The sequence below is a fragment of the Scophthalmus maximus genome, chromosome 18 (genome assembly GCF_022379125.1).
Source record: "Scophthalmus maximus strain ysfricsl-2021 chromosome 18, ASM2237912v1, whole genome shotgun sequence".
NCBI lineage: Eukaryota > Metazoa > Chordata > Actinopteri > Pleuronectiformes > Scophthalmidae > Scophthalmus > Scophthalmus maximus.
Genome location: NC_061532.1, coordinates 10,629,606 through 10,642,296, shown reverse-complemented (window position 1 = coordinate 10,642,296; position 12,691 = coordinate 10,629,606). Strand labels below are relative to the sequence as shown.

General features: G+C 41.4%; 1 protein-coding gene across 5 annotated transcripts in view; it reads left to right on the top strand.

Moving 5' to 3' along the window:
- The window catches only part of si:dkey-71h2.2 (low density lipoprotein receptor adapter protein 1), a 96,230-nt gene that overhangs the window by 5,910 nt on the left and 77,629 nt on the right, over positions 1 to 12,691 (top strand). For all 5 annotated transcript variants that reach the window (XM_035616822.2, XM_035616823.2, XM_035616824.2 and 2 more), the window contains exon 2: positions 10,811 to 10,953. In XM_035616822.2, coding sequence (XP_035472715.2) covers positions 10,811 to 10,953 — 143 coding nt within the window. The remainder of the gene's footprint in view (positions 1 to 10,810; positions 10,954 to 12,691) is intronic.

Below are 12,691 nucleotides of genomic sequence, written 5' to 3'. Positions count from 1 at the left end.
CCAGGCATCCCTCTCCTCACTAAAAAGTAAAGAATGTTGATCTGCGTCAAAAACTTTTCCGAAATCCATTGAGATGAAGTCAAAATGTACTGAAATAATTCAAAAACTAAGGTTACAGCTGAGATCTTTTTTTAATATATATATATATATATATATATATATATATATATATTTATATTTATTTATTTATTTATATACAGTATCCATTATTCCAGCACGGCTTGAATCAGAAACACTACAATGTGCCCAGAGAAGACTATAGGTGAACTTCTGCAGTACACACTCTGCATGCGTCCTCACAGCCTCATCAGTCTCACTGGTCGCAGACGATGGAGGATAGATTGGATGATAAAGTGTTGCTAATGAGTTTTCATGGTGCTTGCTTTGAGGAAAGTGGCAACTGCTAATAAGAAATCCATCAGGCAGGTTAAAGTTGGGAGGCGCTGAATTGCTCTCATCATATTGATGAATCCAATTTGTTTCAAACCATCGTGTATCCTTCAAGGGTGTTTGGATTTATGATTAAAAAACCTAAATGCGCTCTAGAGAGGAGGAGCAACTATAACAGGTGGAGCTACTGCATTATTAGAGAATGTCCCATGTATTTTTTCCTATTTGGCCATTTCGCTTGTAGCGCATGTGAAAAGAGAGCAAAGGGACTGTGAACATGACTGTGATTTCAGTAGTTTCAGTAGCTGTATATGTAATAATAACTGAGGATTTTTGTGCGAGTGCGTGACCGTCTGACTCCCTCTCCACTTTGGTCTGATGAGAGCTCCATGAGCTAAATCCCCTCAAGAGTCTGATTAGTTGGATTATTGTCAAAAAGCGCAGCTACATCAGTGACAGCTCTGCACTGAGACTTCATTTATGCTTCTTACTTGACTTTCTTTTCCCCCCCGACTTAGTTTCATGTCTGTGAAACCTTTTGCATAATTTAATTAGCAGTCTTTATTTTCACAATTTCCCTCAGTTACTTGTATAGTATTTTGTGTCTTGAACATCAGATCTTTACACACTATCCAGTTGGAAATATTTGTGTCCGTCGGTCGGCCCAACACTTTGGTCCCGGCTGAAATACTGCAACAACTATTGAAAAGATATGGCATTGTCATGATATTTGGTTTGGAGAGTAAATTGCCTTTTCAGGATGCATAGTGATAATTCTGGTGATACCCTTGTGTTTAGTGCTAATTAGAAAAATATTGGCATGCCAACACTCTAAATGGCGAACATGGTTAACACGATAGGGAAAGCCTCACAAACTCACTAGCATGGCTGTACTTGTATTTCATTGTGATCAGTGGCTTTTGTGTTGTAGCTTATATATTGTACTGCTGAAAAGAAGCAAAAAAAGGAATATTGTCTGTGTGAATCGTATGCCTCCGTGGTTAAATCTGTGGTGGTTGCTGTGAGCAGAGAGGGGGTCCGGGCCAACGAGGGTGGGTTTTTGGGATCGCAGTACAGTACACTGTCATGCACACCCTTCTGACAGGTACACAGAGAGGGCAGGTGTTGTGCCGAAGTCTACCTGCGGCACGCTACAGCCGAAACTAATCATGTTATACCAAGTCCTGCCTGCCTGCCTGCCAAGTACGGTAAAGACTTTATGGATATTTTAAAAAAAAATGTTTTTACGGCACACGGTGGGGTTTCTCCTGGTGATGCCGATGAAGTGTGAAAAAAAAATTCTGATCATTATAAACTGTGGCAGAACACATGAGACTATTCTAGGCCGCAACATTCTAGGCAATTATTGGAAAACACTGTTCAACAAATTTTTCTGTGAGTGTTGAAGGGGTTTTAAGATATTGTCACAGCAGGTTTGTGTGGGCCGGGTTGAACCTCACACGAGGTTGACAAGTGCTCCGCCGCACCAACCTGTTGTCTTGTGCTTTAATCCTGCAGGAGTTATTGTGTATTTCGAAAAGTAATATCATTCTGTTCCTAAATAATAAGGTCTGGGTTTTATCAAAGCTTAGTGAGAGCCCATCTGTCCTTTCCGACGATCACTTCTGTATTAATGCCTATAAGACCCAACTGTGTCAAAGAGATCCATCTTAATTCTTCCTCGTGGTTTAATGATAACAGAGGATGTTTTAGCGGGAGTAAGGATTTGTGAGGGATCTAACTCTCTCTCTCTGTGTGTGTGTGTGTGTGTGTGTGTGTGTGTGTGTGTGTGTGTGTGTGTGTGTGTGTGTGTGTGTGTGTGTGTGTGTGTGTGTGTGTGTGTGTGTGTGTGTGTGTGTGTGTGTGTGTGTGTGTGTGTGTGTGTGTGTGTGTGTGTGAGAGAGAGACAGACAGTGCGTGCCGCGGGGGTTAGTTGAATCCTTTAAAACCAATTTCTTTTTCTTTTTTTTCTTTTTTTTCTTCTTGGGAAAGGTTACACGTGCTATTAAAAGTTTCCCTCCGGCAGCAACTATTAACTTTCTTCATTGAATTTCTTGTACATCAGGCTGACAACTGTTCCAATAATTCAGTTTCAACTCAGCATTCATATATTGAATCCAATTTCTCATGAAGCTAATATGATGTTCTTTACTTTTTACACGCTGCCTTTCGCCTGTTACATTTAAACAATACATTTTCGTCACCGTTGCGCTCCACAAATATAGATTTTTCAAGCCTCTGCCTGGTGTTATTAAAAAAACGCTCCACATCATATTCTTTATTGATTTTCTTTGTCAGGCCCTTGAGAGTTGTGTTATAGCAGGTGTCATGACGTTTTCTTGTTGCCCACGGTTTATATAGAATGTGATGTAAATGGATATATTTGGTAACTCATGCGTTTGTATTAAAGCCTTCTAGGTTATCTAAGCCTACATTTTTATCGCTCTCTTTCAGTTTGAGATTAACAGAGATCAGGGCATCCTTCTCTCCTCCATCACATACTTAACACATGCTTGGTGCCCTGTTTCACCTCCATAAAGAATTTACGTCTCTCTGCAGTTCTTTACAGTTTCTCTGGAGTGTTTTTTTAGCACCGACAATGTTCCCTGCGCCTGAGGTGCGGTGAATTATGCAACACAAGGAAACTGAGAGACTATCTTGGGAGTTGCTTGCTCATGCTACACGCACACCCACACACACGCACACAAACATACACACACAAACACACACCCACACACACACACACACACACACACACACACACACACACACACACACACACACACACACACACAGACACACTTCTTGTTTATTGTGTACATTGAAGTCCTAAAATCCGAGTCGTTTTTCGGTTTGATGTCCATGACAACTGTCTGTGAAATGGGATCTGCTGTCACTTGGGGTGTGAGTCTTTTTGGGCATGTTTTCAAAGGCTACACTGTTGGAGTGTGTGTGTTTTTGTGTGAGTGTGAGAGAGATTATATATTATATACTGTGTGTGTGTGTGTGTGTGTGTGCGTGTGCGTGTGTGTGTGTCAGCTGAACCTGCCCCTCCATTGGCCTAATCCCATCTCCATGCTCTGTTCCTTTGAAAAATTCAAACTCCCTTCACCGCTTCTGACACATCGTGGCCCTATCTGAGTTCAGCACCAAGAGCCAAGGAACCCACCCCTAAAAATAACCTTATACTGTCAAAGTGAAAATGGAAAACCTTTGTAGCTTTGTTCGAGAGAAACACAGTGTGTGTGTGTGTGCTGATATGGTTGGAAGAAAGCACTGAAAATACCCGGGGTTTTGGGTTTTCTCATGAGAAAAAAAATGTTGTTTTGGAATTTGTGGTTGTCAGACTGAGATGACTTGTTAATGTTAAGGAAGAAAGTGTCTGCTGCTCTTTAGCTGTCTTGATTCATAATAGTTGGTTTTGTTTATAGTTCTTTGTTGTATTTAAATCAATTTTACATTAGAATAACTTTTATGTTCCCTTGGTTAAGTTGGATAAAGTCATACCATGAATGCAAGGACCCCACGGACATGCCCCCCCCCCTTTTTTTAAATCCTGTTTTCAGGGATCCCATGGGTCCTTGAAATGCTTGAAAGTTTATAAATTTGAGGGGGGGAATCAAGGCCTTGAGGGTTTTGAAAATAGACATAAATAGGCATGGTCCTTCAAGTGCTAGAATTGTTATATTCTTTGCAAAAGTAGGAATTTAAGTTCTTCTGATATTTTTCACTTGAATCGGTAAAATAGGCGACGTGCTGGCGTCCACAGGTTTCTCCTGCCAGCTGTCAGCTCTGTAACTGTAAGTCTCCGTCTCTACTGCTCGGTGTCCTGCTGCTAAAATGTTTAAAATCCTGATAAGACAATCCCTACTTGGATCCTAAGTTTTGAAGGAGGGTCATCGTCGTGATGCTTTAATTAACACCCATCAAACGTCAGGCAGTAAAGCTCAGTCCTCTCTTTAGAAAAGATGGAGATGCAGCGTTGTAAGTATCAGGTCTCTGGGAGGCTAAAGGGGATTTTAAACTGTTTTAGTAATGCAACTATTTATGTAACATTTCAGTCATTTTGTAGTTTCCTACTGCCATTAGTAGTTTCATCACACCATATGTCATTTGCTCAGGAGCCTTTAACTTACAAGCTGATAAGTAAAAATATGTTTGAATGCGTAATTTATTTCAAGCACTCACATCGATTACGCCTCCCAATTTCCTGATACTCGGGAGACATGAGCCGAGGTGTGTCCAGCTGTCAGGCCAGCATCCATCACTCACATGGAAGGGTCTACAGCGCGCTACCGCGTTAGAGGGGATTCCTCTGGGAAGCCCCTCGTCTATTAACGGGGCCACAGAGATGCACTGTCTCAAATGAGATCAGCAGCTCTTGAAGGTGACTCGTTTCAGTTTGGTGTGATAAAGGATGGGGGTGCTAATGGATGCTCAAGCAAGTGATATTTACCTAGCACTCAGCTTGACATGGGCCTTTTTTTGGAAATCTGCTTTTTTCCCTTATTTGTATCCCTCTTACTTAAATAGAAAACAAAATATTAAAAACAAACCTATTATTTTATGAATGGATTTCTTTTGAAGACGTTATTTACAGTTGATGAAGCTACCGAAATAGGAGCCAGCAGACTCCGGGGGGAAAAGATCTGTATCAGCAAACAGAAAACCATGCCCTGTTTGAATTGCTAATGAATCCTTCCACGGTGCACAGTGGTTACACTTTTTTGAATAAATTGCCACGAGGAAAGATTTCTTTTGGTATGGAAGTGTATGCATTGTTAATTTTGGTTGCGTTATCGTGGCATGATTCTGCAAATGTTTACTCTTACGCTATTGAACTATTGTACCTCATAATGTTGGATTGTCCTTGTTCCTATACTTATGTCGTTGATTCAGCCTTGATGATTTCTGGTTCTACACAAAGAAAGAGCTCTAAAATGTTAACGTAATATCGGGGGGTTAACATATGCAATTAGGCAACTTCCACTATCCTTTAAACCAGCCAGATATAAAGAACTTTTTTTTTTTTTTTTACCTTTTTGGGAAAACAGTTACTGGAACACAGTGAATAACTGTTTTCAATCATTTTGCCACTCTACACTGTGGATTCTGCATCGTGGAACTATGCCATGTGGCTTGTTTAATAAAAAAAGAAAATAAGTAATTGTTTTCTCCTTATCTAGCTCATTCCCTCTGCACAGCATCATACCAACTGTCATTGTCAGCAGAGCAAATGTTAGCACAGTCTTCGTGGTGGGATGCCGGCTATAAATAGAGTACAGGAAGTCATTCAGGAACAAAAACCCCAACGTCTGTGTTGACTTTTTATTTTGAAGCATCTAGTAAAAGCCTTGCCCGCAGAGTTACCCCAGAGCTAATCCCATTCAATTCTCTCAGGACACATCTGAGGACAAAACATGCTTCTCAGAGCAGAGGAGATACAGTCGTTTTACTGCCACACATGACGTGATGAAAGTCGGTGTGATCCTTTCTAATTAATGATTCACTGATCCTTTCCTGGTGGGACGGCTGGTGCCGATGCTTTGCAGAATAACTGTAGTCAAAGGCAATTAGCATGCAGGACATTATAGGAAAGCCTTTAATCAAGTTGTGATTGTGTTGTTTTTTTATACTCGCTTACTCTGTATCTCAATTAGGCTCGCATACATTTGAAAGCAGAAAAGTCAAAATGGCTTACATTGAGATAGTCTTTATTTAATTTGGCAGTGTAAAGATCGCAAAGCCACACAATGTCACTCGCTTGACAAATTCCCTTTTCTCTCCTCATATTCCCAGTCCGACCTAAACGGCTTTCACTTTGCAGGAACTCCATTTGTTCTGCCATGCATACGCTAGATAATTCACATCATTATTATGATCACCAGCATGATATGGTGTTTGAAGTGAAAGCAATTAATGTGGTGTGGTTTTGGTGAAAAGGGGATTATGTTGACGGATCCACATCAGCACTGACTCGTTCAAGGACCTCTGGGGCAAATGGTGGATTCCTGTAATTATTTCACTTCACAGATATGTTTGTTTCCAGTGTAAATGAAATAAAAGCTAGAAGGAAATGGCACAGGAGCGTGATGACTCCACTGTGCTGCAGTTTAAAAAAAAAGAAAAAAGGGAGTGAATCCCCTTTGTTGGTTTTGCTTATCTTTTTTTGACCGTTTTTGTGGTCGAGAAAATGAAAAGCATCTCATGTGAGAAATGTGAGTTTCATCAAATCTCTCCATGAAAAGGCTTTTTACAAATCTCTCAAGAATGTTTTAATTAAAGTGTCAAACGACAAGGTGGCTTTATACTTGTTGGTTGATCCACATGAAAGAACAACACAAACACTATCAATTACAAACCAAAATTTAGTATATTTTCAAGGTATTTTTGGTTTCTGCTTCCCCCAGCAATTTTTTAAAACAACACAATTTATCTAGAATAATACACTATGAAATAAACCAATCCAATCATAAGGAAGACTAACCAATGCAATTTGTCACAAGGCTTTTGTCAAGATGTGTATTTATGTACATTGCAAGGTTTCTGCTAAAAACAATCCCACAAGCAAGAACTTGTTAAGCAGAAACAAATGATTTCACCATTTAACATGTTATAGAGCCAAATAGTAAAACATATTTTGTTTTTAATTATTTTTTTAACCTTTTTTTATCAGTTCCACCTTGTCATTTGTTTGGATTTGCTTCTCTTCTTATTTTAATGTGATACTTTCAATAATATTACAAAATGGCACAGCATGAGGAGTTATATTTGGGCCCGTGGGATGTGTAATATTCTGCTCCAGAGGAGGGAGTTTCACGTACCGCTCCAGTTCATATCGCAGGATGATTTGTGGTTTGCACACTTCTTTTGATGCCTGGCCAAGGTGTTCAGTAACGTAATTTACAGGTACCACCTCCCCTTCCCGCTGCTGGGTTGCTTAGCAACATAAGCTGTTTGATCCCATGACCGTCTTGTAATGTGCTGATGTCGTCAACATCTGATGCATACTGTAGCTTGCACTGGAGCTCTCTGAGTGGACAATTAAGAAAACAGTTAAAAGAGTGAGAACTTGGAAAAAAGAAATAGGTCTTAGGTCTTCTTGATTCCACCTCAAGGCAGAATCAGGAACCCCCTAAACGCACGCACACACACGCACACTGTCCCAGCTCACAGTCTTCCCTGAATGTGCGGCCTATTTTCCCTTTCAAGGTGGTGTCCTAGATTCAAAGTTCCATCAGATGAGTAAAAGAGAAAAGCAAAGGGATTATATTAAGGGGGCTGTGGATGATGGGAATTTCAGCAAGCTGAACGTTTCCTTCCTTATATATGTTGTGAGGATTTAAACCGAGATTGTGTGTGTGTGTGTGTGTGTGTGTGTGTGTGTGTGTGTGTGTGTGTGTGTGTGTGTGTGTGTGTGTGTGTGTGTGTGTGTGTGTGTGTGTGTGTGTGTGTGTGTGTGTGTGTGTGTGTGTGTGTGTGTGTGTGTGTGTGTGTGTGTGTGTACAAAGAATGATTTACTTACTGACCTGTAGGGAAATGGGAAACAGGAAATGCTCATGATTTTGAACTGCAGCAAACACTTATTCTAACAGCTTTTGCTATTTACTCACATGATGGTATCTCTGTGTGTGTGTGTGTGTGTGTGTGTGTGTGCGTGTGCGTGCGTGCACCCCCCTGTGAGCCTGAGCACATACCCTCACTTTCAGCCTTTGAGCATATCCGTGCGCTCCTGTTTGTGTTATTAATTAACCATCAGTGTACTGTAGGTGTTCAGTCAGAGAGCAGAAATCACCCGGGTACGATTTTTTGCACTTCTCAGGGCAAATTAAATAAACGAGCGTGGAGCTGGAAGAGACACCTGGTGATCCCTGTGTGTAGCCGAGGGCGTGTGCAGCACGCGGTACCTTATTAAAACAGCACTTCCCTGAGTCAGCTCCGCTACTGTGAAAACGCTACACGGGTCAGCTGTTTGTTCAACAGAGTGTCGGATGTTTTACAGCACTCTGCATCTCGGAGCGGGAATATTATAACTTTATGTGAATCACACTTGAGGGTCGGGGAAAGCAAAATGTGGTCAATTTACCATGTGCTGTCATTGTAGTGCCTGATTCTTTTATGTGTCCCAGTCGTGAGGCGTTTGTGTGAAGATTATGGAGTCGATGCACTGCAGGTGTTAAAGTGTTGCCATGAGATGAAAATGTCATGGGTGCACCAATAGGTCGCTGCTCCCTCCCCAATCTTCTGTGCTCATCTTGATTCACACACACATACACACAAACAGATCCCAGATATGCACCTACACACTGGCCTCCCATAAACTCAGAGAGCCTCCCTCCCTGTGCCACGAGTGCTCCTCAGCATCTTTCTTCAGCATGTTTAAATCCAATTAGCCTCCCTCCACTTGTTCCTGTCACTCTTATCAGTCCCCGGTCCCCCTGCAGACTCACACAGGATTTATTAAAAATTTAAAGCCCTCGCCTTTTTATGGGGATAATATATTGGAAACCCTGCAGCATCAACATGAATCTCTTTAATAATTCATGTGTGTAGCCCGGTGAAGACACAATATGGACGGTAGCACTTTAGCTTCGTAGCTGCGTGACAGTTTAAAGTGTGCAACCATGCAATAAAGCTTTTGACCGGTGGAGTTGCTCTTATGCGGTGTAGGATCACCCAAACTGTACCCAAATTTCAACATTAAAGCTGATCAAAGTTACTTATATTCTAATTTTTTTTAATTGACCATCTAATCTTCTAATCCCTCCCATGCATAGTAACTGCTGCTGTTCCTGTCAATCTTAACATTCTAGTGTGGCATATATATATAATATATATATTTATATATATTAAACAAATAGTTGTCAAGATGAACCCGAAAACCACCTCATTTTCATAATGAAGCAGAAATGCATAAAAGATTAAAAAAAATTGTGTTGGACTTTATGTTTTTCTGTAGCTGATCGACCTCTGACCTCCTGAGAGTAGAAAGCAAAAAAATGGATGGATCAAAATAGTGTAATAAGATAAGAACATCTTTGCTAAGTCCCACTGTGGGGAAATTTGCCGTGTTACAAAGGGAGTAGTAAAGGTAGAAACAACACTAAGACAAGTAATATATAAGTAAACATGCAATATAAACACAATGAAATAGAAAAAAAATTTAAACAACATAAATATATATATGTAAACCTTATACAGTATATATGTAAACAGTGTGAGTATATGTATGCAGTATATATATAAAAGGTGGTTAACTGTTTGACTTGGCACAGTTAAAAGCACATCTTTCATGTTAGACAAAATATGCAACTCTCTTACTCTTAATCGTCATGTAACTCTTATCCTGAACAGTCAAAAGCAGTAAACCGTGCTATCCGCCATGCTTCCATAGCAGTCACATGTAATAACATCAAATGTGCTGTGTGGTTTTGAAGCAGCTCCCACAGTGTGTGACTGAGGATGAGTTAATAATTCAGAGTAGTTGGAAGCGCCGTGACGGGGATGGTGTTCGCCTTCACAGCTGCATGGGGCCTGCCAGGGACAGATGGCTCAGCCCATGTGGAGCGTTTGGTGCCAGTACGTCCCAGTAGAGTGTTGGACAGTGATTGTGTTAGTGTGTGTGTGTGTTTCTCTTTCTTTCCCTCTCTGCATGCTCTTCTCTTCATGCGCTTTGGCAATCTCAGTCTCTCATTTTGTTCGGTGCCACGAGCACAAATACCTCTGAACACCGGAGAAAACAAAACGGGGCACAACTCCCTTGTCTGTTTATCAGCTTGGTTACTGCATTTATTATATGCTTTTTCCTTATCGAAGCAGACTTTGGTGATATAAGAAAGCTTTGAAGTGCTGCAGATCTTAATTAATGGATCATGTTTTGCTTATCGCCCTATTAAGTTTATCAGCACAATGTGGTCCGTTGCATATGTTCTATAAGTTATTCCTCTCCTGGTGCTCCTCTGCAGGGTGTCCAGGTGTCTCTGAGAGATAGTTTAAGCTGTCGTCTGCATGGGCACTGCCCCCCCTCCCTGTCTGCAGTGGTGAGCAAGAGGACAGGTCGGTGCAACTTGTTGGAAATCACTGCAACAGCAGGACATCAGAACTACGGCAATGCTGTGTGCACGTTTCTTTTCAGTGGATTAAAATTCAGAAATGTAAGCATGCTGCTGTCCAGAACATGACGGGGTTTCCTCTACGTTCAGTTTGGAGCGGCCCACCTGCTCGCCATGACTCTTTCAAAGATTTTCCTTCTGTATTCTCACATGGTCAGTCTCACTGGCAGGAAAATGTCTGGAAAATGTCCAGAGCATCCTTGGCCTACATTACTCACATACTTCCCCTCTGGAAATTTTCAGGAAAATGTTCGGACTTCAAGTGCATAGCATCTGAATTTTTATGTTCTGTGTTTTTGGTCCATCAGAGCTGCCAGAGAACTGGACAGACACCAAGGAGACTCTGCTGGAGGGGATGGTGTTCAACGTGAAGTACCTGGGAATGACACTGGTGGGCCAGCCTAAAGGAGAGGACATGGCTTCAGCTGCCATTCATAGAATTGTCGCCACGGTGAGTAACCTTATCATCAGGAGATTGTGTGAGTCTGGCGCGTTCACACCAACTGGAAACATTTCCTGAACATTCTGTGGTGTCTGCGTAGAGTATGCAGGAGGCAGGACGTGATGATAACAGTTACAACACGCCCACTCGCTCACTGTGAGATATTCTCACATGGGGTCACTGACATTTTTACAGAAATTTTACTAGGGAGCTGGCAGGAAAAGTTCCGGACAATAACCCTGAGCGACATTTGCGTTCTCACATACTGGCCCTCCGGAGAAGTTCAGGAGAATGTCCAGACTTCAGTGCACGTCTGAAAGCAGCTTTATTTTACTCTGACATTTAATAACTCCCGTTCAGAGGGTGACATTGTGAAGATTTCAATTACAGTGGTGCTTTTTATAGAAATTCTCCTGTGTATTTCAGAAATTACAGCCTCAAACTGCAATGCGTATTATCTGAATGACTTAAAAGTGGACTAGTTGTTAAATTTTCAATTTTATCCACGTTGCCCTGATGTCCCGTGGCAATATTGTGTCGGTACAGAAATTGGTAAATTGTTGCAACATGTCTACAGTATATATAACTTAGTGTACAACTACAGTACATACTATAAAAGGGAGACTCACTCAAGCCAGCGAATCTATTCTCATAGTCTGCAAATGATTATGGATGCTGTAATAGATAATTGATGATTGATGATTCTGTGCCCTTCTTCAGTTAGTAAGGAAGCAAGAAAAATGAGCCTTTGTCTTTGTGGATACTGGGAATGTCGTCCAGTTAATGCCCCACTGAAATTCAAATTCAAATCTAAATAATCAGCTTTGAATTCCTTTAACTCTATTAGGTGAAGTTCACATCGAGATCAGTATGGCTACATTGGATCATAGTTGCTAATCCGGGATTATGAAGAGTTGAACATTTGCCGCAGATTAGCGATTTGATGTTTATTCTACAACACGGAGCCACTAAGGACTCCTGAGCATGGTTTTACACATCGATTCAGAATCCTGATAATTCACATCACGGTTGTAAAAACTGCAAATAAAACTGTTGCATATAAATCGGGTAGCGTATAGTTGACAGGAACCCCCCCCCTTCAATTTTCTGTGCGTTAAAAAAAAAGGTATACATATTATATTCATGTTTATTCCTTTCAGGCACACACAAGCACACACACACACACACACACACACACACACACACACACACACACACACACACACACACACACATGCTGACTTATTCACTGAATGCTGCCGACAATGAAAATTTTTAATCTGCCCCCCCCCCTTCATTTCTCAATTACACACTGAACCAAACCCAATGGCAGGATTAAGATTCAATTGATTTACTCCAGGACAGGGGAAGAAACACAATTGTCTGTTCCCTTGGAAACCAATCAACCTGAATGGGACGACTAAATACATTTATGACCCGCTGTCGTCATACGCGATAAGAAAGACGTATAGAGAGAAAGGCAGAACTTGGCATATCTCGAGCTGACAGATTGGTTTGGGCCTCGTGTCACGGCACTTGCAACGTAACAGTAGAAAGTGTTGCACCAGTTGTTAGCACTTCCTACATGAATGAGCCGCTACAGTCGGGCACACAGCATCCCTTTCCCTCCCCGTTTCCCACGATTTAAGTGGCGTGGGGTTTGAGCGGAATTGCTGTTCGTTGTCTTCCTCTCAAGGGTCTTCGCAGGAGGCCACGGCACCATTTCTGTTGTCCACGAGAAGTCCTA